General features: G+C 36.3%; 1 protein-coding gene across 5 annotated transcripts in view; it reads left to right on the forward strand.

The window, feature by feature from the left end:
* Window positions 1–411: 411 nt before the first annotated feature.
* The window catches only part of LOC133655339 (neurexin-1a-like), a 45,302-nt gene continuing 17,718 nt past the window's right edge, over window positions 412–27,995 (forward strand). For 4 of the 5 annotated variants that reach the window (XM_062055393.1, XM_062055394.1, XM_062055391.1 and 1 more), the window contains exons 1-2: window positions 412–737; window positions 1,220–2,416. In XM_062055393.1, the coding sequence (XP_061911377.1) occupies window positions 1,684–2,416 (733 nt within the window). In that variant the 5' untranslated portion in view covers window positions 412–737; window positions 1,220–1,683. The remainder of the gene's footprint in view (window positions 738–1,219; window positions 2,417–27,995) is intronic. The other variant, XM_062055390.1, reaches the window with a different exon arrangement.

Below are 27,995 nucleotides of genomic sequence, written 5' to 3' on the forward strand. Positions count from 1 at the left end.
GCAACAACTAATCGATTAAATCGATTATAAAAATAGCTGGCGATTAATAGAGGCAATTTTTTATTTTTTTTATATATATTTTTTTATAAACTGCAACATGTACAAACAGCTGAGAAACAATAATCAAAATAAGTATGGTCCCAGTAAGCTGTTTTTCCCCCCAATAAAATACTGGAAAGGATAGAAATGTAGCTTGTCTCTTTTATCCAAGTATTAATCGATCAATCGAAGTAATAATCGACAGATTCATCGATTATCAAATGAATCGTTAGTTGCAGCCCTAATATCAACACTGCCACACAAAAACATGCAACATATGGTTCTCATCATGCTTCCCATTGATATCGACACTGTCGGTATTTGGCTCGGTCCGCCCCCCCCCCCTCCCCCCCCGACTCTACCTTTTCTCTCTCTCTCTCTCTCACGCGCTCGCGCACTTTGCAGTCACGTGACGAGCCTTCGCGCGCAGTCTCGAGGAGAGCATATATCTTACTGCACCTTCCACACACCACCCCCCTCCTCTACCTCCTCCCGGGAGAGAACACCTTGGAGGTGAGCCTGGACCTTTTCATTTCCTCGGAGCGGGTTCCTCCCGAGAGCTACCTTACCCGCCACCAGGCTCCCTTTCGTCGGCTTTTCCACTCACCTCCGCCGGCATAGGAAGGAAGGAAGGAAGGAGGGAGGCGGAGGGATCGATGAGTCGCGAGCCGCCGCGGCACCAAAAGGATGCTGGTGAGGTAGGTCCTATTTTCTCACCTCTAAATATGGAATTTACCGACAAATATCCTTCATTTAACTCTTTTTAATGGCTTTTTGGTATCACCGGGGAAGTAGGAGTAATTAGGTGACGAGTAAACGGAGGAAAGGAATGAGGGGGGGACATGGAGCGGAGGAATGGCCGCGAATCGACAATCGATATTTCAACCGCAGTCATTCACCTCGTCTATCAATAACAAAGATGTCGCCCGCGTTTTCTTCTTTTTTTTTGGTTGCCTCCCACGTCGTTCTCGTACCGTTTGTTGGTGGAGGGAGTTCGTGAAATGACAGGTTAATTCGCTAAGGTTTGACTCATCCGCCGCATCGCCGCTGCCGCTAATTGTGATGAAAACCATAGAATCCTTCAATGTGGGAAATGTTGTTAAAAAAAGTGTGATGAGGCTAATTTTAGTGTTGTGTTTACTCTTGACTTGACTGTCCCATCTCTGTTCTCTCTCTGTAGGTGGCTGGAGAGTGATGACCAGGCACACACACATGCACACACACACACACGTACATGTACACACCATTCTTCAAATCTTGCCCCCTGCTAAGTAAGACGGGGAGGGGAGAGAATCCTGCAATGACGATGTCATTTCTCTCCGTTAGCGGTGTGTGAGCCGTACAAAACGCACGCGCTCGAGCTCCGTGGGGAGTTTTCCTGCGTGGGGTGGGGGGGAGCGGGCCCCTATCTGGGCCACCAAGATGGAGTTCACGTCCGTTTGGGCGCACGTGTAAGATGGCGAATGAAGGACTGAGCGGAGGATGAAAGAAGGATCCCAAGCGTCACCTCGTTAGGAACGCAGGGCGCACCTGAGACACGTCCCTACAAAGTGCCGTCACCATGAGCGCTGTAGAGCACGCTCCCCAGCTCTAGCCTCCCCCCCCCTTCTTTCCGCCAGTGTGTGTGAGTGCAAGCGTGCGCGCATGAGTGTGATGGCGATGTGCGTCTGGGCGGCGGCCCCTCTGCTCTTCCTGGGCCTGTGCCTGTGCAGCGTGGGGGGCCAGGCCCAAGGCGAGGTGCTGGAGTTCGGCGCCGTGTCCAACCAGTGGGGCCGCTTCCCGGTGTGGAACGCCTGCTGCGAGAGCGTGCTGAGCTTCAGCCTGCGGACGCACAGCCAGGAGGGCCTGCTGGTCTACCTGGACGACGAGGGCTTCTGCGACTTCCTGGAGCTGCTGCTCCTGCGCGGCCACCTGCGCCTGCGCTTCTCCATCTTCTGCGCCGAGCCCGCCGAGCTGCAGTCGGGCGTGGCGGTGAGCGACGGGCGCTGGCACGCCGTGCGCGTCACGCGGGACTGGAAGAACACCTCGCTGGAGGTGGACGGGCGGCTGGAGGGCTGGGCGGAGGTGAAGAGCAAGAGGAGAGACATGACGGTGTTCAGCCACACCTACGTGGGCGGAGTGACGTCGGAGCTCCACTCGTCGCCCCTGCGCCTCACCTCGCCGTCGGTGCGGGAGCACCCCGCCTTCCGTGGCTGGATCACGGCGGTGAGCATCAACGGCTCGTTGGTGGCGCTGGACAGCTCCGAGGGCGTCACGGTAACGGCCGGCTGCGGCCCGGACCACCAGTGCCAAAACGGCGGCGTGTGCAGCTTGGTCAACGACCTGGCCGTCTGCGACTGCTCCGACACCGGTTACCAAGGCAACGACTGCAGTGAAGGTAAGGCCCAAGAACCCTGCTGACCCTTTTACATGCATCTCATCTTTTACACCACACACACATTCGCACAATTTCAAACACGACCTCCGGTGCTGCGTTCACTACATGTCTAAGGGACACAACACTTACTTAGCTCCGCCTCCCTCCTTCCTTCCAACAAACCGGAGTTCAGAAGGGATTTTCTTGGAATATTCCAAAGCGTGGCCTCCGTGGCCAAAGACACCCAGCAGGCACAAGACAATAAAACAACGTTGAGAACTTGTCGAATTAGGTCCTGATGTTGAGCAACTCAAACATAACCTTGAAACAACATGCTTTTTGACAATGTTGATTTGACCATTGAATTTTGGTCATTTCTTAACCAATATTCTCCAACCAAAAAATCCAACGTTGAAACAACATGCTTTTTGACAACGTTTAATCAATGTTGATTTGACAATTGAATTTTGGTCATTTTCTAACCGATATTCTACAACACAAAAACAACGTTAAAACAACATGCTTTTTGACAACGTTTAATCAGTGTTGATTTGACCATTGAATGTTGGTCATTTTCCAACTAATATCCTGCAAATCAACTACAACGTTGAAACAGCATGCTTTTTGACAACGTTTAATCAATGTTGATTTGACCATTGAATTTTGGTCATTTTCCAACCAATATTCTCCAACAAAAAATCCAACGTTGAAACATCATGCTTTTTGACAACTTTAATTAATGTTGATTTGACCATTGAATTTTGGTCATTTTCCAACTAATATTCTGCAAATCAACTACAACGTTGAAACATGCTTTTTGACAACGTTTAATCAATGTTGATTTGACCATTGAATTTTGGTCATTTTCTGACCAATATTATCCAACAAAAAAAATCCAACATTGAAACAACATGCTATTTGACAACGTTTAATCAATGTTGATTTGACCATTGTATTTTGGTCATTTTCTAACCAATATTCTACAACAAAAATACAATATTGAAGCAACATGGTTTTTGACAATGTTTAATCAGTGATGATTTGTCCATTGAATTTTGGTCATTTTCCAACCAATATTCTCCAACAAAAAAATCCAACGTTGAAACAACATGCTTTTTGACAACGTTTAATCAATGTTGATTTGACCATTGAATTTTGGTCATTTTCCAACCAATATTCTCCGACAAAAAAATCCAACGTTGAAACATCATGCTTTTTGACAACGTTTAATCAATGTTGATTTGACCATTGAATTTTGGTTATTTTCCCACCAATATTCTACAGCACAAATACAACGTTGAAACATGCTTTTTGACAACTTTAATTAATGTTGATTTGACCATTGAATTTTGGTCATTTTCTAACTAATATTCTTCAACACAAATACAATGTTGAAACAACATGCTTTTTGACAACGTCTATTCAATGTTGATTTGACTATTGAATTTTGGTCATTTTCCAACTAATATTCTGCAACACAACTACAACATTGAAACAGCATGCTTTTTGACAACGTTTAATCAATGTTGATTTGACCATTGAATTTTGGTCATTTTCCAACCAATATTCTCCAACAAAAAAATCCAACGTTGAAACAACATGCTTTTTGACAACGTTTAATCAATGTTGATTTGACCATTGAATTTTGGTCATTTTTCCACCAATATTCTACAACACAAATACAACGTTGAAACAGCATGCTTTTTGACAACTTTAATTAATGTTGATTTGACCATTGAATTTTGGTCATTTTCTAACCGATATTTTACAACACAAATACAACGTTGAAACAACATGCTTTTTGACGTTTATTCAATGTTGATTTGACTATTGAATTTTGGTCATTTTCTAACCAATATTCTACAACACAAAAACAACGTTGAAACATGCTTTTTGACAATGTTTAATCAGTGTTGATTTGACCATTGAATTTTGGTCATTTTCTAACTAATATTCTTCAACACAAATACAATGTTGAAACAACATGCTTTTTGACAACGTTTATTCAATGTTGATTTGACTATTGAATTTTGGTAATTTTCCAACTAATATTCTGCAAATCAACTACAACGTTGAAACAGCATGCTTTTTGACAACATTTAATCCATGTTGATTTGACCATTGAATTTTGGTCATTTTCCAACCAATATTCTACAACACAAATACAACATTGAAACATCATGCTTTTTGACAACTTTAATTAATGTTGATTTGACCATTGAATTTTGGTCATTTTCTAACCAATATTCTACAACACAAAAACAACGTTGAAACATCATGCTTTTTGACAACTTTAATTAATGTTGATTTGACCATTGAATTTTGGTCATTTTCCAACCAATATTCTGCAACACAAATACAACGTTGAAACATGCTTTTTGACAACTTTAATTAATGTTGATTTGACCATTGAATTTTGGTCATTTTCCAACTAATATTCTGCAAATCAACTACAACGTTGAAACAGCATGCTTTTTGACAACTTTTAATCCATGTTGATTTGACCATTGAATTTTGGTCATTTTCCAACCAATATTCTACAACACAAATACAACGTTGAAACATCATGCTTTTTGACAACTTTAATTAATGTTGATTTGACCATTGAATTTTGGTCATTTTCTAACCAATATTCTACAACACAAAAACAACGTTGAAACATCATGCTTTTTGACAACTTTAATTAATGTTGATTTGACCATTGAATTTTGGTCATTTTCCAACCAATATTCTACAACACAAATACAACGTTGAAACATGCTTTTTGACAACGTTTAATCAGTGTTGATTTGACCATTGAATTTTGGTCATTTTCTAACTAATATTCTTCAACACAAATACAATGTTGAAACAACATGCTTTTTGACAACGTTTATTCAATGTTGATTTGACTATTGAATTTTGGTAATTTCTTAACCAATATTCTCCAACAAAAAAATCCAACGTTGAAACAACATGCTTCTTGACAACGTTTAATCAATGTTGATTTAACCATTGAATTTTGGTCTTTTTCCCACCAATATTCTACAACACAAATACAACGTTAAAACAGCATGCTTTTTGACAACTTTAATTAATGTTGATTTGACCATTGAATTTTGGTCATTTTCTAACCAATATTCTACAACACAAAAACAACGTTGAAACATCATGCTTTTTGACAACTTTAATTAATGTTGATTTGACCATTGAATTTTGGTCATTTTCCAACCAATATTCTGCAACACAACTACAACGTTGAAACATGCTTTTTGACAACGTTTAATCAGTGTTGATTTGACCATTGAATTTTGGTCATTTTCTAACTAATATTCTTCAACACAAATACAACGTTGAAACATGCTTTTTGACAACGTTTAATCAATGTTGATTTGACCATTGAATTTTGGTCATTTTCCCACCAATATTCTACAACACAAATACAACGTTGAAACATCATGCTTTTTGACAACTTTAATCAATGTTGATTTGACCATTGAATTTTGGTCATTTTCCCACCAATATTCTACAACACAAATACAACGTTGAAACATCATGCTTTTTGACAACTTTAATTAATGTTGATTTGACCATTGAATTTTGGTCATTTTCTAACCAATATTCTACAACACAAAAACAACGTTGAAACATGCTTTTTGACAACGTTTAATCAGTGTTGATTTGACCATTGAATTTTGGTCATTTTCTAACTAATATTCTTCAACACAAATACAATGTTGAAACAACATGCTTTTTGACAACGTTTATTCAATGTTGATTTGACTATTGAATTTTGGTAATTTCTTAACCAATATTCTCCAACAAAAAAATCCAACGTTGAAACAACATGCTTCTTGACAACGTTTAATCAATGTTGATTTAACCATTGAATTTTGGTCTTTTTCCCACCAATATTCTACAACACAAATACAACGTTAAAACAGCATGCTTTTTGACAACTTTAATTAATGTTGATTTGACCATTGAATTTTAGTCATTTTCTAACCAATATTCTACAACACAAAAACAACGTTGAAACATCATGCTTTTTGACAACTTTAATTAATGTTGATTTGACCATTGAATTTTGGTCATTTTCCAACCAATATTCTGCAACACAACTACAACGTTGAAACATGCTTTTTGACAACGTTTAATCAGTGTTGATTTGACCATTGAATTTTGGTCATTTTCTAACTAATATTCTTCAACACAAATACAACGTTGAAACATGCTTTTTGACAACGTTTAATCAATGTTGATTTGACCATTGAATTTTGGTCATTTTCCCACCAATATTCTACAACACAAATACAACGTTGAAACATGCTTTTTGACAACGTTTAATCCATGTTGATTTGACCATTGAATTTTGGTCATTTTCCAACCAATATTCTACAACACAAATACAACGTTGAAACATCATGCTTTTTGACAACTTTAATTAATGTTGATTTGACCATTGAATTTTGGTCATTTTCTAACCAATATTCTACAACACAAAAACAACGTTGAAACATCATGCTTTTTGACAACTTTAATTAATGTTGATTTGACCATTGAATTTTGGTCATTTTCCAACCAATATTCTACAACACAAATACAACGTTGAAACATGCTTTTTGACAACGTTTAATCAGTGTTGATTTGACCATTGAATTTTGGTCATTTTCTAACTAATATTCTTCAACACAAATACAATGTTGAAACAACATGCTTTTTGACAACGTTTATTCAATGTTGATTTGACTATTGAATTTTGGTAATTTCTTAACCAATATTCTCCAACAAAAAAATCCAACCTTGAAACAATGTTGATTTGACCATTGAATTTTGGTAAGTTCTTAACCAATATTCTCCAACAAAAAAATCCAACGTTGAAACAACATGCTTCTTGACAACGTTTAATCAATGTTGATTTAACCATTGAATTTTGGTCTTTTTCCCACCAATATTCTACAACACAAATACAACGTTAAAACAGCATGCTTTTTGACAACTTTAATTAATGTTGATTTGACCATTGAATTTTGGTCATTTTCTAACCAATATTCTACAACACAAAAACAACGTTGAAACATCATGCTTTTTGACAACTTTAATTAATGTTGATTTGACCATTGAATTTTGGTCATTTTCCAACCAATATTCTGCAACACAACTACAACGTTGAAACATGCTTTTTGACAACGTTTAATCAGTGTTGATTTGACCATTGAATTTTGGTCATTTTCTAACTAATATTCTTCAACACAAATACAACGTTGAAACATGCTTTTTGACAACGTTTAATCAATGTTGATTTGACCATTGAATTTTGGTCATTTTCCCACCAATATTCTACAACACAAATACAACGTTGAAACATGCTTTTTGACAACGTTTAATCCATGTTGATTTGACCATTGAATTTTGGTCATTTTCCAACCAATATTCTACAACACAAATACAATGTTGAAACATCATGCTTTTTGACAACTTTAATTAATGTTGATTTGACCATTGAATTTTGGTCATTTTCTAACCAATATTCTACAACACAAAAACAACGTTAAAACATCATGCTTTTTGACAACTTTAATTAATGTTGATTTGACCATTGAATTTTGGTCATTTTCCAACCAATATTCTACAACACAAATACAACGTTGAAACAACATGCTTTTTGACAACGTTTAATCAGTGTTGATTTGACCATTGAATTTTGGTCATTTTCTAACTAATATTCTTCAACACAAATACAATGTTGAAACAACATGCTTTTTGACAACGTTTATTCAATGTTGATTTGACTATTGAATTTTGGTCATTTTCCAACTAATATTCTGCAACACAACTACAACGTTGAAACATGCTTTTTGACAACGTTTAATCAATGTTGATTTGACCATTGAATTTTGGTCATTTTCCAACCAATATTATCCAACAAAAAAATCCAACATTGAAACAACATGCTTTTTGACAACATTTAATCAATGTTGATTTGACCATTGAATTTTGGTCATTTTCCAACCAATATTCTACAACACAAAAATCCAGCGTTGAAACAACATGCTTTTTGACAACGTTTAATCAATGTTGATTTGACCATTGTATTTTGGTCATTTTCTAACCAATATTCTACAACAAAACTACAATATTGAAACAACATGCTTTTTGACAACGTTTAATCAATGTTGATTTGACCATTGAATTTTGGTCATTTTCCAACCAATATTATCCAACAAAAAAATCCAACATTGAAACAACATGCTTTTTGACAACATTTAATCAATGTTGATTTGACCATTGAATTTTGGTCATTTTCCAACCAATATTCTCCAACAAAAAAATCCAACGTTGAAACATGCTTTTTGACAACTTTAATTACCGGTAATGTTGATTTGACCATTGAATTTTGGTCATTTTCCCACCAATATTCTACAACACAAATACGACGTTGAAACATCATGCTTTTTGACAACTTTAATTAAAGTTGATTTGACCATTGAATTTTGGTCATTTTCTAACCAATATTCTACAACACAAAAACAACGTTGAAACATGCTTTTTGACAACTTTAATTACAGGTAATGTTGATTTGACCATTGAATTTTGGTCATTTTCCAACCAATATTCTACAACACAAATACAACGTTGAAACATGCTTTTTGACAACGTTTAATCAGTGTTCAATCAATCAATCAATCAATCAATCAATGTTTATTTATATAGCCCTGAATCACAAATGTCTCAAAGGGCTGCACAAGCCACAACGACATCAGAGCCCACATACATGTTGATTTGACCATTGAATTTTGGTCATTTTCTAACTAATATTCTTCAACACAAATACAATGTTGAAACAACATGCTTTTTGACAACGTTTATTCAATGTTGATTTGACTATTGAATTTTGGTAATTTTCCGACTAATATTCTGCAACACAAATCCAACGTTGAAACAACATGCTTTTTGACAACGTTTAATGAGTTGATTTGACCATTGAATTTTGGTCATTTTCCAACCAATATTCTCCAACAAAAAAATCCAACGTTGAAACAACATGCTTTTTGACAACGTTTAATCAATGTTGATTTGACCATTGAATTTTGGTCATTTTCCAACCAATATTCTCAGACAAAAAAATCCAACGTTGAAACAACATACTTTTTGGGAACGTTTAATCAGTGTTGATTTGACCATTGAATTTTGGTCATTTTCCAACCAATATTCTCCAACAAAAAAATCCAACGTTGAAACAACATGCTTTTTAACAACTTTTAATCCATGTTGATTTGACCATTGAATTTAGGTCATTTTCTAACCAATATTCTACAACACAAATACAACGTTGAAACAACATGCTTTTTGACAAGGTTTAATCCATGATGATTTGACCATTGAATTTTGGTCATTTTCCAACTAATATTCTACAACACAAATACAACGTTGAAACATGATTTTTGACAACGTTTAATCAATGTTGATTTGACCATTGGAATTTCGTCATTTTCCAACCAATATTCTACAACACAAATACAATGTTGAAACAACATGCTTTTTGACAACGTTTAATTAGTGTTGATTTTACCATTTGAATTTTGGTCATTTACCAATTAATATTCTACAACACAAATACAACGTTGAAACAACATGCTTTTTGACAACTTTTAATCCATGTGGATTTTGACCGTTGAATTTAGGTAATTTTCTAACCAATATTCTACAACACAAATACAACGTTGAAGCATGCTTTTGACAACGTTTAATCAATGTTGATTTGACCATTGAATTTTGGTCATTTTCCCGACCAATATTCTACAACACAAATACAACGTTGAAACATGCTTTTGACAACGTTTAATCGTTGTTGATTTGACCATTGAATTTTGGTCATTTCCCAACCAATATTCTACAACACAAATACAACGTTGAAACAACATGCTTTTTGACAACTTTTAATCCATGTGGATTTTGACCGTTGAATTTAGGTCATTTTCTAACCAATATTCTGCAACACAAATCCAACGTTGAAACATGCTTTTGACCACGTTTAATCGATGTTGATTTGACCATTGAATTTTGGTCATTTTCCAACTATTATTCTGCAACACAAATACAATGTTGAAACAACATGCTTTTTGACAACGTTTGTCCAATGTCAGGTCGTGACGTTGATTTGACCATTGAAATTTGGTCGTTTTCCAACCGACAACGTTGATCCAACGTTAAGACACCAACCTGGTCTCAATTTACAAATACAACTACTTTGCAACGTTCTTTCAAAGTCAGTTTTAAAGAATATGTATATATAATCAACGTTGTATCAATGTCTTGCGCCTGCTGGGCAATGACCTTATAGATCCGCTATGGACGTGCTCATTGGCCAGACTTTAATTGGAAGTAGGTGAAGAGGCTGGAAATCAGTGCTTGTCACCATGGCTGCCCGCGCTAATGGATTCCTATTGATTGGCCTTCACCGGCACCAAACGTGGAGTTGAAAGGAAGCGTGTACAATCCATCGCCTGCCAATACTTTGAGCCGTTTGCTGTGTTTTAAGGCGCTCTGTGCTCGATTGTGTGTTCCGCTAGTCCAAGCCCTGTTACCATAAGAAGCAGAGGAGCAAGTAAAAGTAGAAGTGTTGATGACCCAGTACTTGACAATATTTTCTGTCATGTCCCCACTTAAGGACGGAAATCAGTTCACGTCCCTGAGTACCAGAGATTAATTTATCCGTACAAACCAGTGTACGGGGGGCCATTTGCGACCTTTAGCTAAGTTTATAAAAGCTCACTTGTTACTTGAGGCTGTCTGGACAGTGCTAACTGTTCAGATATTTATACAACATTTCAGTTTGGCTTTGGCTTTTCAGCCTTTACATGAAATTTGTAACGAAATTGCATTTTCTAGTTCTATATATCTATATATTGTACCGGTTTTGATGGTGAGAACTGCCAAAATTAACCCTACCCCCATCCTTTCATTTATTTATTTTTGTTTTTTTTTGTTTTTATTCAGTCATTGGTGGAGCTAGGGACAATATTTGGATATTGTTTTTAATATTGTCGTGCAGCACTTTGGAAACATTTCTGTTGTTTAAATGTGCTATACAAATAAAGTGGATTGGATTGGATTGATTTGTCAGTCTGGCCCTTAGTGGAAAAAGTTTGGGCACCCCCGCAATAGATTATCAGTGTTTTTCCAGAGAATGCCAAGCAATTTGGCGTGGCTGTGTCAAAATGTGGCTATGGTGCATGTATTTCTTTTAAAAAAGGCAACAAAAAAAAGCATTAATTTGAAGATAAATCTGCATTAGTGTGTGAATACACATACAGTGCAATATTTATTTGTTTTCTGCATATTTTTTTGCTGCTGATTTTATTACTGCAATTTAACACACGCTGCACTGTGTACACCCCTTGATGTATTTACACTTTGTGTATTATTCCTGAAAGTTGGAATATAGTTTGGCAAATAAGTAAACAGAACTTTACATTAGAGGTGAAAGAAGTTCTTACTTGTGGTTGTTTATTGACACTCGGGCTGCAACGACTAATCGATTAAATTGATTAATTCGATTAGAAAAAAGCTTTGATTTATGTTCTTTTGCTTCGAGTAATCGCTAAATCTTTTTAAAATTCGGACCCCGAAATGGACAAGTGGTAGAAAATGGATGGATGGACGGACCACATAAAACAAGGTAAAACAAGTTAAATAGAGGTAAAAGAAGGTCAAGGGTAAATATAAGGTAAAATAAGGTAACGGTAAAAGGTTAAAAGAAGGTCAGTTAAAGGCAAAACAAGATAAGAAAAACAGGTAAACAGAAGGTAAACAAATGTAAAACTAGTTAAATAGATGGTAAAGGGTAAATAGACAGTAAAATAATGTAAATAAAAGATAAGAAGGTTAAAAAAGTTAAATAGATGGTAAAAGAAGGTAAAGTTTACATCAAAGGTAAAAGAAGGTACAGCAAGGTGAATAAAGGTATAAACAAGGTAAAATAAGATACAAAAAGGTAATAGAAGGTAAAGGAAGGTAAATAAAAGGCAAATAAATGACTAAAGAGGGTAAAAGAAGTTAAATAAATGAGAAAAGATGTAGAAGAAAAAAGGTAAAGGTTAAATCAAAGGTAAGAAAAATATGGTAAATAGAAGCTAAATAAAAGGTAAAATGGAAGGTAAAAGAAGATTAAAAATATAAAAAACGGTGAAAAAGAGGTAAAAAAAAAAAAGGTAAATAGAAGCTACTGTAAAATAAGATAAATAAGAGGAAAATAAAACTTTAAAGAAGGTAAATAAAATGTATTAAAAAAAAAGAAAATTTAAATTAAAAAGAGGTAAATATAAGCTAAATAGTAGCTAAAAGAAGATACATAGAAGGTAAACGAGATATAAAACAAGGTAAATAGAAGGTAATGTAGGTTTTGGAAAGTAGAAATAATATTTTTCTATTTTAAAATGTTTCAATAAAATATGCATCGAGGCAACAAATTGTGTTTTATCCGATTACTCGATTTTATTTGAATAGACTAATCGATAGATTACACGATTGCTGCAGCCCAAAATGACACAATGAAGTTAGTGTGAAATCAAGCACACATAGTAATGTACATGAAGTGCACATACAGTACATGTAGGGTTCATGTTAAATCAACAATACAGGTTTGTCATACAGTCAACTGAAAAACAGCAACACAAACAGACAGGGTAAATGTTGGCTGTTGTGCTGCTAGTCTAATGCTAACATACAATGGATGACCCCATTGACAGACTAACGGGAATTAGCATTCATGCAATCGTTTGAAATTTGTACAACCGTTTAACACATCAGATTTTAACGGAACAAAACTGACATAAAACAGCAAATGCATTGCTACTTATAATATTGTCCTCAAACTACATGGAGACAAACATTGACCACTAACTATGTGCTACCAGGCCAGTCTGCCAAACTACCAAAGCAGTTGCTCAAACCTCAAACTCTAGTTTTAAAACAAATAACGTATAGTTTTGTTTAATATCATTGCCAGGAGATGGCAAGACATGTCACCTAGAAGTTGAAATGTTATCTTCCTGTATCACAAAATCTAAAAAAAAAGCTTACTGTATTTTTCGGACTATAAGTCGAAGTTTTTTTCATACTTTGGCCGGGCGTGCGACTTATACTCTGGAGCGACTTATGTGTGAAATGATTAACACATTAGCGTAAAATATCAAACAATATTATTGATGTCATTCACGTAAGAGACTAGACGTATAAGATTTCATGGGATTTAGCGATTAGGAGTGACAGATTGTTTGGTAAACGTATAGCATGTTCTATATGTTATAGTTATTTGAATGACTCTTACCATAATATGTTACGTTAACATACCAGTTGCTTATTTATGCCTCATATAACGTACACTTATTCAGCCTGTTGTTCACTATTCTTTAGACATTTTAAATTGCCTTTCAAATGTCTATTCTTGGTGTTGGATTTTATCAAATACATTTCCCCCAAAAATGCGACTTATGTATGTTTCTTTCCTTCTTTTTTATGCATTTTCGGTCGGTGCGATTTATACTCTGGAGCGACTTATACTACGAAAAATACGATATGTAAACTCACTACAGTTTTTAGCGCTTTGATAGCTAGTCTACTGACAAATATAAGTAATAACTTTACGCTACTTTATATTAGAAATGGCAACAGCGGAAGATGAATGCCACATAAGAAGGTAGAGGAAAAAGAAGAAGCTTATCGACTATGGCACCGACTACAATGGCGAACGCGCTCAAATGTTCAGTACTTATGCAGATCCCAAATACAGATCAGCAGGTACCAGAAAGTAAAAAAAGTTGGTTTTGCATAATATTGTGAAACAGAACGCCAGATAATGTCTGCTTATAGGTGCCATTTTGCGGTTCTTATACACACACCATAATAGTACTCGTATGTTAAATGCGCTGACAATCCATCAAGCGGTGCGGCTTCATAGCTTACCGAAGTCGTACTAAAAACATTTTGACAGATATTTGAGTGCCGTGTGTAATGTTCTATATTTTCAATGGAACATTTAAAGTTTTGGTGTTGTTTACTGGCGTCATCTTGCAGTTTACACGTATCTCATATGTGGGACTGCCATCTACTGGCCCCACTTATCATTGCACCATGTACCAAATAATATAGCTTCGAGGTCGGTAAGCACAACCAGAGTTATGCCGTAAATTAGGCACACTGGGCTTAAGGCGCACTGTCGATTCTTGAGAAAATGAAATCATTTTAATTGTGCGTTATAGTAGGGCTGGGCGATATGGCCTTTTTTTAATATCTCGATATTTTTAGGCCATGTCATGATATGCGATATATATCTCGATATTTTGCCTTAGCCTTGAATGAACACTTGATGCAAATAATCACAGCAGTATGATGATTCTATGTGTCTACATTAAAACGTTCTTCTTCATACTGCATTAATATATGCTACTTTTAAACTTTCATGCAGAGAGGGAAATCACAACTAAGTCAATTGACCAAAAGTGTATTTATTAAACAGTTGTTAAGCAGTGGCACAAACATTCATGTCATTTCCAAAACCGAAAGTGCAAGATTGTCAGAGACATTTTAAAACAAGCTATTAGTGCACTTTTGTGCATGATGTCACTAAGATAACATATCAAAACAACACTAAATTAAAGTGCAATTTTTGTACAGAACGCCACTGCAATAGTTTAAAACAAATAAAGTGCACTTTTGTGCATGATGTCACTAAGATGACAAATCAAAACAACACTAAATTAAAGTGCACTTTTTGTACAGAACGCCACTACAATAGTTTAAAACAAATAAAGTGCACTTTTGTGCATGATGTCACACAAGATATTTCAATAACTGTCAAATAAAAATGAGCTGCATAATAGGAAATCAAATAGTGTACGTCCTTCGCTATGTGGTAGGTTCCTGCGGACGTTATCTCCTGTTGACTATTTTTTTAATACAGTGTTGATGTGGAAATGGTTGCCTCTGCATTTTGTTGGTGTGGCACCGAACAGAGATGTTGACATGCGGAGTTTCAAGCCCTCTTCATTCTCTAGCGGGTGACTTTTCAAATGATGCTACATATTAGCAGTAATGCTACTTTTTTAGCAACGCTTTTGCCCCACACTTGACAAATTACGGTTGTCTGTTCGACATATTCCCACTTGAAGCCAAACCACCGCCAGACGATGGACCCCAAGCTGTTTTTCTTGGGAATTAATTCTTCCTTCATTTGTTAACAGATTGGCACCTTCTTTCTCTCGTATTACCACTCGCACCACAGCCAACGTTACCCATGCCGCTACCGCTCTGCTCCGCGAGGGCGTATACGTATGTGACGTATGTAAGGAGGTGTGCTCAGTGTTTCCCATAAACTGCCAAGATACCTGTGGCGGTGGGGGCGTGGGTGTGGGCGTGGCTATGGGCGTGGTCACCGTGACATCATCGAGTAATTTGCATAATTTACTACAATGATTTGATTTTCTCTAAAAAGGCTCAAAAAATGTATACTTACTAATTAATAATAACAGTTTTGTTTTAAACGTCCATCCATCCATCCATCCATCCATTTTACAATATAATTACAACACTTTATGTACATATTTATATACAGATTTGAACAATAAGTTATTCACTGAAATATATTTATTAATTGTGGTTCTTACAAAAAATATATCTTATAAAATATAAAAGCTAAAATGTCTCAAAGCTCTGCCCCTTTAATTAGTGCATACTAAATCATTTAACTTTAGCCTACTACTCAGTAAAACTAAAATAATGCTATTTGGTAACAGTAGAAGAGAAAGTCAAACACAAATACAAATAGACGGAAAAGAAATTGAAAGAGTAAATGAAACCAAATTTCTAGGTATAATGATTGATGATAAATTGAACTGGAAATCTCACGTAAAAAATATACAACATAAAGTAGCAAGAAACACGTCAATAATGAATGAAGCAAAACATGTTCTAGACCAAAAATCACTTCCTATTCACTACTGCTCACTAGTGTTACCATATCTGAGTTACTGTGTAAAAATATGGGGAAATAATTACAAAAGTACACTTCATTCATTAACGGTGTTACAAAAAAGATCAGTTAGAATAATACATCATGTTGGATATAGAGAACATACAAATCCTTTATTTATTGAATCAAAGATACTGAAATTCCACGACATAGTGAATTTGCAAACAGCTAAAATTATACACAAAGCAAACTATAACCTGCTACCCAAGAATATACAACAATTCTTCTCAAAAAAAGAGGAGAAATATAATCTTAGAGAAAAATGTAATTTAAAACATTTGTACGCACGTACAACACTTAAAACCTTCAGTATATCAGTATGTGGAATTAAATTATGGAATGGATTAAGCAAAACAATCAAACAATGTACTAATATGATCCACTTCAAGAAACATGCCAGAGGCTGTTCACCTTGGAGACCTGCTGCGGATATGGGTACGGCCATTAAAGTGTTTACAAAGTACAAAGAAGAAGAACCATGATAAACATTGTGAATGTATTTAATTCATCCATTCTTTCACTCTCAAAATAATCTTACTTATCTCATCATATGAAATGTAACTTACTTCACCAATTATTATTTATCTATTTATTTTTATTGTGATTACTTATGGAGTACATTGTGAATAAATTGAGAACAGGAAGTGAACAAAAAAGTTTAGCAACTGTTATGTAAAAGAAAAGGGGTAGGATTAAATAAGCTCTGCTTCTTCCTACTCCTTTTCGAACATGTTGAAAAGAGAAACTGGAAATTGTGATGTATCATGTTGTATGCTTGCATGTTCGAAATAAACTCAAACTCAAACTCAAACAACCATATTATTTACCAGCAACATAAAGTGAAACAGAGGCAGAGGTGTCCTGCCACAGTCAGTAACAAATAAACAGAAAACAGTAGTGGTGGTAGATAGACACAGAGCTTCATCAAACATCTGATCCACTGAACAAAGAGCTCCAAAAATCTTGAACTTTAGACTGCCATCAGTTTTACTCCCTACACTTAACCATGTGTTTCCTACTGCCTGCACACTTTGCACCCTTTATTATATACACATGTTGTGTTTCTAATAAAAATACATTTAATAAAGTCAAATACAAATAAGGCAACAAGAGAAGTATCCTACACTTCTCTTTTGTAAAGTAAATCTGAACAGCTGATATGGGCATCTACATCAACTATATGATTTGCCTGAGAAGCTGGAGAGGACAAAAAAAATAAAAAAATATGTATATATATATATATATATTTTTTTAAATTTTTATTTGTATTTTTTTTTTAAATTTGTGGCGGACGTAATTCTTTCGTGGCGGGCCGCCACAAATAAATGAATGTGTGGGAAACCCTGGTGCTTGTTTTATGTCTCTGTGAGAAGGAGAGACAAGAAAGAGTGAGGAAGAGCCTGTAGTGTAATGCCCGCAGCTAAAAACAATTGCGTGAGAACGCATACTCGAATATCACGACATAGTCATTTTCTATATCGCACAGAGACAAACCCGCAATATATCGCCCAGCCCCACGTTATAGTCTGAAAAATACGGTAGCTTTATTGGAATTCTTGCACTCTTATCAAGATTTTGCACTAAAATGTCCACCCGCCACCCGTCCACAACACAAGCTCCTTTGCAGAAGTAAATCTTGTGTCCTTCATTGGATGTTTTATAGCGCTCCCTCATTTAATACTGTCCAATAAGCCTTAGGCTAACACAAGTGCCATCACAAAGTGCATCCTGTTTTATAGTCGCTCCGGCAAATAGTCTTCAGTCGTACGTGTGCGTCATCTGATTTTATTTAGTCGCCTGGCAAACAAAATCTGCATTTTTAATCGATGATCCTTCTCAATTACTGCATTTTCCAACACCAAAGACGCCTCACGGCCTCGCCTCCGGCCATCGATTTCCTTATTGACACAAACACGCTTGCCAAAAGATGTCAGCGTGGCCTTGCTGCATGGCTGCCATTTGTCACCCAGATGACTTCACACCTCACCCAGCGCCGCCGTCCCTTTAGACGACCCCCACCCCCCCTACCTTACCCTGAGCATTTACCACACACTGGGATGTCCAGTGTTACCATGGAGACAGCACTAAGTGGGAGACCTCATGCCAGGAGCATATACTGTATCTGTCCTTGTGTTTCCTGTCCCCCATTCCTAATTTAACACCCCTAACTCCTCTCGTCCTGATGCTGCTGCTGCCCAAAGCGTTTTTTATTTTTCGCCTTTTCCAATTAGACGATGATATGCCCACTGGTGCTACAATGTCAATTGACAGAAAAAATAAATACATTCAGAACTAGTGAAGGACATCAGGTTGTGAATGTGAATAGATTGCAGTTTTTGCTACACTAATGAATTACTGTTGTCAAAAGTATAGATTGTGGTCAATACATATTAATAATGGATAGTACTATAGGAATGTGCTACAGATTGCAAATTTTCTCTTCACAGGGGAAACTGCACATTTTTTTGGAATGTTGCTTATCATTCACAATCCCTATGTAAGACAAGAACAAAAATACGGTAACTAAGAGGCAGTGAATCGGAGTACTCTATTCCACCCATAAAGACCACTAAAAACACATCCAAAAACTACCAACAATACTCCATTTACATGTCATGATCCATCCATCCATCCATCCGTTTTCTACCGCTTATCCCTTTCGGAGTCGCGGGGTGTTGCTGGAGCCTATCTCAGCTACAATCGGGCAGAAGGCGGGGTACACCCTGGACAAGTCGCCACCTCATCGCAGACATGTCATGCAATATTGTTATTATAAGCGTTAACGCAGACAATCTATTTGTAACTGCACTGTGATCACAGAGCTTATGTCCGTCAGTCTTCCCCAGGGCAGCTGTGGCTACGAAAGTAGCTTACCACCACCAGGTGTGAATGAATGATGGGTTTTTAATAGGGATGTCCGATAATATCGGCCTGCCGATATTATCGGCCGATAAATGCGTTAAAATGTAATATCGGAAATTATCGGTATCGTTTTTTTTATTATCTGTATCGTTTTTTTATTTTATTTTTTTTATTTTTTATTAAATCAACATAAAAAACACAAGATACACTTACAATTAGTGCGCCAACCCAAAAAACCTCCCTCCCCCCATTTCTTTCTGTTATCAATATTCTGGTTCCTACATTATATATCAATATATATCAATACAGTCTGCAAGGGATACAGTCCGTAAGCACACATGATTGTGCGTGCTGCTGCTCCACTAATAGTACTAACCTTTAACAGTTAATTTTACTCATTTTCATTCATTACTAGTTTCTATGTAACTGTTTTTATATTGTTTTACTTTCTTTTTATTCAAGAAAATGTTTTTAATTTAGTTATCTTATTTTATTTTATTTTTTAAAAAGTACCTTATCTTCACCATACCTGGTTGTCCAAATTAGGCATAATAATGTGTTAATTCCACGACTGCATATATCGGTTGATATCGGTATTGGTTGATATCGGTATCGGTAAATAAAGAGTTGGACAATATCGGAATATCGGATATCGGCAAAAAGCCATTATCGGACATCCCTAGTTTTTAACATGTAAAGCGACTTTGAGTACTTAGAAAAGCGCTATATAAATCCCAGGTATTATTATTATTATGCTGCCATATAGATATGCTGAGCTGCTGCATCGCCTCTGAGTTGGTAAAAGTTAAATCTAAATGATAAATTATGCCTCTCACCTGGATAGTAGAAGGGTGTGGCCATAAATCCAAAAAGTTGGTCAACTTTGACATCCTATAGAACCGAAAGACGCAAGAAGGAGGATTATGAATAATTTCTTCATGTAAACAGGAATATATAAACATCCCATCAGTCGGCATCCCAGTGAGAGCAGACGTTGTACAGTAAGTGTTTGTTTTAATTATGTTTGTAGTTTGTACCCTGCAAATGCTTTAAACTTGCCAAAATTATACATATTTTTTTTATTGTATTTACTTTTTATTTGATTATTTATAGGCGGAACAGACTCCCATCCATCCATCTTCTTCCGCTTATTTGAGGTCGGGTCGCGGGGGTAGCAGCCTTAGCTCTATTGTTAGATGACTTTTGCTAACGTTTATTTACGAGTTAGAATGCATGAAAAAAGAAAAACATATCTGTGTGTGTCTCACATAAGGATTACGAATGATCGGCAAAATAAATAAAAAAAACAGTGCAGTTCCTCTTTAAACACCAGCTTTACAGATGCCATGGATGCTCTGAGCGTGGTCTGAGTTATGCTAAAGATAGTTCATGTTTTAAGGTGTGGCGTTTGACTCTGCAATTCATTTAGGGCTCTGTGTCTATTAAAGTCACTCTGAATAGAATAGAATAGAATAGAGTTTTATTTGTCATTATTACAGTGAACAGGTTCAAAGAACAGGAAATTGGAGCTGATCCCCTAAGGTGCATACACAATAATTTAGTAATATAAATACCGTATTTTTCGGACTATAAGTCGCAGTTTTTTTCATAGTTTGGCCGGGCGTGCGACTTATACTCAGGAGCGACTTATGTGTGAAATGATGAACACATTAGCGTAAAATATCAAATAATATTATTGATGTCATTCACGTAAGAGACTAGACGTATAAGATTTCATGGGATTTAGCGATTAGGAGTGACAGATTGTTTGGTAAACGTATAGCATGTTCTATATGTTATAGTTATTTGAATGACTCTTACCATAATATGTTACGTTAACATAAGAGTTGGTTATTTATGCCTCATATAACGTACACTTATTCAGCCTGTTGTTCACTATTCTTTAGACATTTTAAATTGCCTTTCAAATGTCTATTCTTGGTGTTGGCTTTTATCAAATACATTTCCCCCAAAAAATGCGATTTATACTCCAGTGCGACTTATATATGTTTTTTTCCTTCTTTGTTATGCATTTTCGGCCGGTGCGACTTATACTCCGAAAAATACGGTAGTAAAAAAAAAGAAGATATGTATCTATATTAGAGATGTCCGATAATGGCTTTTTTGCCGATATTCCGATATTGTCCAACTCTTAATTACCGATACCGATATCAACCGATACCGATATATACAGTCGTGGAATTAACACATTAGTATGCCTAATTTTGTTGTGATGCCCCGCTGGATGCATTAAACAATGTAACAAGGTTTTCCAAAATAAATCAACTCAAGTTATGGAAAAAAATGCCAACATGGCACTGCCATATTTATTATTGAAGTCACAAAGTGCATTCTTTTTTTTAACCTGCTTTAAAACAGCAGCTTGGAATTTGGGACATGCTCTCTCTGAGAGAGCATGAGGAGGTTGATGGGGGCGGGGGTGTGTATTGTAGCGTCCCGGAAGAGTTGGTGCTGCAAGGGGTTCTGGGTATTTGTTCTGTTGTGTTACGGTGCGGATGTTCTCCCGAAATGTGTTTGTCATTATTGTTTCGTGTGTGTTCACAGTGTGGCGCATATTTGTAACAGTGTTAAAGTTGTTTGTACGGCCACCCTCAGTGTGACCTGTATGGCTGTTGACCAAGTAGGCATTGCATTCACTTGTGTGTGTGTGAAAAGCCGTAGATATTATGTGACTGGACCGGCACGCAAAGGCAGTGCCTTTAAGGTTTATTGGCGCTCTGTACTTCTCCCTATGTTCGTGTACACAGCGGCGTTTTAAAAAGTCATAAATTTTACTTTTTGAAACCGATACCAATAATTTCCGATATTACATTTTAAAGCATTTATCGGCCGATAATATCGGCAGTCCGATATTATCGGACATCTTTAATCTATATATATATGTATATATATCCACACACATGCATATATCCATACATATGCATATATATATGTATATACATATACACATATAACATTTTTGTACATTATAGTCGGAAAAAATAAAAAGATGATACATGAGGACATGGACACAATGGGGGAGGAATACGAAATTTCCAGGTATTTAAGTAATAGTTCATTGTGTTCACTGATAGATATGATTACATGATTGATTGATTATTATCCAAGTAGCTGTCATGATTGTGTGGTGAGAATGTACTGCTGTGTTGTTTGTGCGTCGGCTCAGCAAGAGAGAGGCAACACTTTGATCAATGGCCCTGCAGAAGCTGGAGAATTACACGCGATCCAGAGCTGGGGAGGGGAGTGTGGTGCAGACACACACACACACACACACACACACACACACACACACACACACACACACACCTAGACGTGCGCATGTGCAAACACGCGCAGAAACACATTAACACGGTCCGCAGGCTCCACCAGCTCCACCATTAGTCACAGCACCTCCGATGTTCTCAGCTGCAGCTCAACACAACTCGACAGACATTTTACACCCAGGCTCGTATATAACATACAATGGATACTTTTATACAACGCCGCCTTTCATTTGCATACAGATGGGTTCGCTTTGCAATCACGATCGATGACAATTGCGGCCGTGAGGAAGCGATAGCATCGCAGCAGGAGAGGTTTAATAATAGTCGTCTCGTAAAGCGGTCCCAGTTTGGATGTCCTCTTGGATAGCGGGAGATGAGAGGGTTTCGTTTTCTTTGCTTATAGTCAAACCCAGTGCTGTACGCTTAGCTTTTTCACGAGTAGCACTAAATGAAAGCACAGAAAATATTTTGTAGCAATATGAAATGTCTTAAATATCACAATTTCATTATTAACACTCAAACAAGGTACCTCATACATATAAACACAATGCCATCATAAGGCATCCTGCAACACTCAATTAAAAACTATACAGGCCTCGCATTTTGGTGGTAGCGGGAGGGGGTGTATATTGTAGAGTCCCAGAAGATTTAGTGCTGCAATGGGTTCTGGGTATTTATTCTGTTGTGTTTATGTTGTGTTACGGTGCGGATGTTCTCCCGAAATGTGTTTGTCATTCTTGTTTTGTGTGGGTTCACAGTGTGGCGCATATTTGTAACAGTGTTAAAGTTGTTTATAAGGCCACACTCAGTGTGACCTGTATGGCTGTTGATCAAGTATGCCTTGCATTCACCTATGTTTGTGTAAAAGCCGCATATATGATGTGGCTGGGCCGGCACGCTGTTTGTATGCAGGAAAAGCGGACGTGACGACGGGTTGTAGAGGACGCTAAAGACAGTGTCTTTAAGGCACGCCCCCAATAATGTTGGCCGGGTGGAAATCGGGAGAAATTTGGTAGAATGGTTGCCCCGGAAGGGGCACTGAAATTCGGGAGTCTCCCGGGAAAATCGGGAGGTTGAAACCGATGCCGATAATTTCCGATATTACATTTAAAAGCAGCCGATATTATCGGACATCTCTAATTATTTTCTTTCGAGGCAGGGGCTCCAAAGCATGATATCAAAATAAAACACAAAGCAATGAAGATAAAGTCAAATAAACAAGCTTCAAGAGGTAGTCACCTGAAATGGTTTTCACTTCACAGGTGTGCTTGAAGCTCACAGAGAGAATGCCAAGAGTGTGCAAAGCAGTAATTATAGCAAAGGGGGGTTATTTTGAAAAAACTAGAATATAAAACATGTTTTCAGTAATTTCACCTTTTTTTGTTTAGTACATAACTCCACATGTGTTCATTCATAGTTGTGATGCCTTCAGTGACAATCTACAATTTAAATAGTCATGAAAATAAAGAAAACGCATTGTATGAGAAGAAGGTGTGTCCAAACTTTTGGCCTGTACTGTATATATATATATATATATATATATATATATATATATATATATATATATATATATATAGTGTATATACACTAGCGTTCAAAAGTTTGGGGTCACATGTAAATGTCCTTATTTTTGAAGGAAAAGCACTGTACTTTTCAATGAAGATAACTTTAAACTAGTCTTAACTTTACAGAAATACACTCTATACATTGCTAATGTGGTAAATGACTATTCTAGCTGCAAATGTCTGCTTTTTGGTGCAATATCTACATAGGTGTATAGAGGCCCATTTCCAGAAACTATCACTCCAGTGTTCTAATGGTACAATGTGTTTGCTCATTGGCTCAGAAGGCTAATTGATGATTAGAAAACCCTTGTGCAATCATGTTCACACATCTGAAAACACTTTAGCTCGTTACAGAAGCTACAAAACTGACCTTCCTTTGAGCAGATTGACTTTCTGGAGCATCACATTTGTGGGCTCAATTAAACGCTCAAAATGGCCAGAAAAAGAGAACTTTCATCTGAAACTCCACAGTCTATTCTTGTTCTTAGAAATGAAGGCTATTCCACTAAATTGTTTGGGTGACCCCAAACTTTTGAACGGTAGTGTATGTATATATATATACAGTATGTGTGTGTATGTATGTATATGTATATGACATATATGTATATATATCTATATATGTGTGTATGTATGTATATATGTATGTATATGTGTATGTATGTATGTATATATATATATATATATATATATATATATATATATATACCGTATTTCCTTGAATTGGCGCAGGGAATATAGTATTCGCACGTCTAGAATTACTGCCGGGTCAAACTCGTTTCTCAAAATAATTAACGCATTCTTGGCCTTATCGCCGGTTTATTATTGAAGCTGGATCAAATTCGTTTCGCAAAATATTAATTTTATTATCGCATGTCTGTAATTTTCGCCGGGTCAAACTCGTTTCGCAAAATATTTAGCATATGGCTAGAACTTCCACCGGGTCAAATTCGTTACGTCACGAGTGACGCATCTGTCCTCATTTTCAAAATGGAGGAAACTGCTTTCAGTAGTTTACAATCGCACAAAGGAAAAAAGATAAAGAGCTTTTCAGTAGGATTTAAGGTCCAAGCTATTGAATACCTGTACAGTATGCTAAAGAGAACAGTAAGCAGCTATGTTTTATTAATATACCGTAGCTGCGTGTGTGAAATACTGTATAAGTCATTAAATGACTCCCGCCTCCTGGTGGTAGAGGGCGCTGCCGCGCTAGTGATCCTTCTTGCGACTTCCGGTACTGCAGAAGAAGTGAACACACGCAGCAAGAGATTTTTTTTTCTGTCCTCTGCCTGAACTTTTAAAATGGAGGATTACATACATAAAATAAAACAGTTTTCTAAACTGGACTTTCAATCGAAGCAGGAGGTAATAATTAAAGGAATATCTCCATCGAAACAGAGACTTTTAAAACTGAAGAAAGAAAATAAGGAAGACTTCTATAAACAAGTTATCGATGCTTTTGGTCAGAAGGAGCTGCAAATGGACTCCATTTATAAGTACAGGTAAGACCATAATAACGTTTTTTTTAATTAAATGTGCTTTTCATGATGGTATGCTTACATCACACTCAAAGCGCACGCCTAAATTTTATGGATTCCTTTTGGTAAACGCCGGAGTGAGAAGAGGTTTTAAAATAATTACCGCATGCACGGCCATCCCGCCGGTTTCCGGTAAACGCAGGTGTGACAGGAGGTTTTAAATTAATTAACGCCCCTGCGGCTATTCAAGGAAATACGGTATATACTGTATGTATATATATATATATATACTGTATGTATATATATACTGTATGTATATATATATACTGTATGTATATATATATATATATATATATGTATGTATATTTGTATGTATATATATATGTATGTATATATGTATGTATGTATATGTGTATGTATGTATATATATATACTGTATGTATATATATATGTATATATATATGTATGTATATATATGTATATATATATATACTGTATGTATATATATATATGTATGTATATATATGTATATATATATATATACTGTATGTATATATATATATGTATATATGTGTGTATATGTGTATATATATATGTATGTATATGTATATATGTGTGTGTGTATATATATATATATATATATATATATATATATATATATATATATACAATCACCACAAATGTCACAATACTACATAGATCGGTCACTAACGGAGGAGGCTTGTAGACATGTTATTAATATTAATAATAATTAAATGTAATACATTGAGAATATATAATAACAAATATATCAAAAATATAATAGGAATATACAATATAATGATTAAAGGTGTATAAATAATCGATTTATAATCAAAGCGTTGCTGTTGAATCTTTAATCGAATCGTGAGGTGCCCAAAGAATGTACATGTGAACATGTGATTAAAAAAAAAAAATCGTCATTAACTTAGTAGGTCAGGTTATTCCCAATAAATTCAGTCACATATTTTCAGACTAAAACGCTCCGTTACCCTCGTTTAAAGTACAACAATCAGGAAAATAAAGACAAATCCAAACAAGTGTACCGCTCTTCTCTTTCTCTAGTTGGCTCTTCTGTCTGTTTGTTGTTGAATTCATCCCACATAGCAATTGTCTGAAGCGAATGTTCACGATTTCACCGTGAGAACTTGCGGACAAAAGATATTTTCAACACTACATTTCTCTGCAGATGGTATTTTTGGCCACTACAACAAGTATGACTGTAGTTTTTCTCCAGGGCATTTGTTAAGATGATGTTTACTGAACTACCGCATGTTAAGAGGCTTTAAACCATTGCTTGTTTTCAATGCTTGAAACCTCGCCTCTCAATCCAGCCTTCATGGAAAAATTCTCTTTTTGCAACATTCCCCCATTAAAGTCAGATCAGTGTGTTCCAGCCAAGTCTTAGCCAATAATGTTATTTCTCGGAATAGAATGGAACTCCATCTGTTGTTGCGCAAGTGAAACCTCCCATCCTGACACAGAGTCGTTCCTTGTTATTGTCAGGAGGGAGTCAGACCGATGAAACATCCTTTTTTCTTTTAGCTGTGTGCAACTTTACTGGAGTGCTTTGTATTTATCCAGGCTTTAAAAGTCCAAAGATTTACACGACACATGACTCAAAAAATAAAGTTAAATCCCTGGGAACACAAATTGACTTTCCAGACTTTCTTCCACCACGAATAGATTTGGACCGGCTGCAACTAACGACTGATTTAATCATCGACTATCTTAACAATTAGTCAACTAATCGGGTTAAGAAGCGTACATGTATTCAGTTGCTCTAATTTAGCCATCTGCTTTTATTCAGATATTTTTAGGTATTTGCTAACTAAAGTAATAGACGATATGATATAAACGATGCAAATCTGGCCGAAGATAGCACTTTTAATGGTATCGTTATATCATGATAATGCATGCTCATGACACACTCAAGCAAACGAACGCGCCCTTGCTAGCGGCTAATGCCCCATCACAGTGAAAACCCGCTTCTACGCCAGTAATCCTCGCCTTCATGGTGGCAACTTAACATTTATTACAAGTATCATCCCTGGAAGACAAGAAATAGCTACATGTTATACACTACACACCATTGGAGGATATGCTAACCGCTAACTAGAGCTCTTGAATGTAAAGAAAGGTAGGCGGGTCGATAAAAGTATCGACAGTAATGACGCCATGCAGTGTTTCCCATAAACTGCCAAGATACCTGTGGCGGTGGGGGCGTGACTATGGGCGTGGTCACCATGACATCATCGAGTAATTTGCATAATTTACTACAATGATATGATTTTCTCTAAAAAGGCTCAAAAAATGTATACTTACTAATTAATAATAACAGTTTTGTTTTAAACGTCCATCCACCCATTTTACAATATAATTACA

Source organism: Entelurus aequoreus, linkage group LG08 (assembly GCF_033978785.1).
Source record: "Entelurus aequoreus isolate RoL-2023_Sb linkage group LG08, RoL_Eaeq_v1.1, whole genome shotgun sequence".
Classification (NCBI taxonomy): domain Eukaryota; kingdom Metazoa; phylum Chordata; class Actinopteri; order Syngnathiformes; family Syngnathidae; genus Entelurus; species Entelurus aequoreus.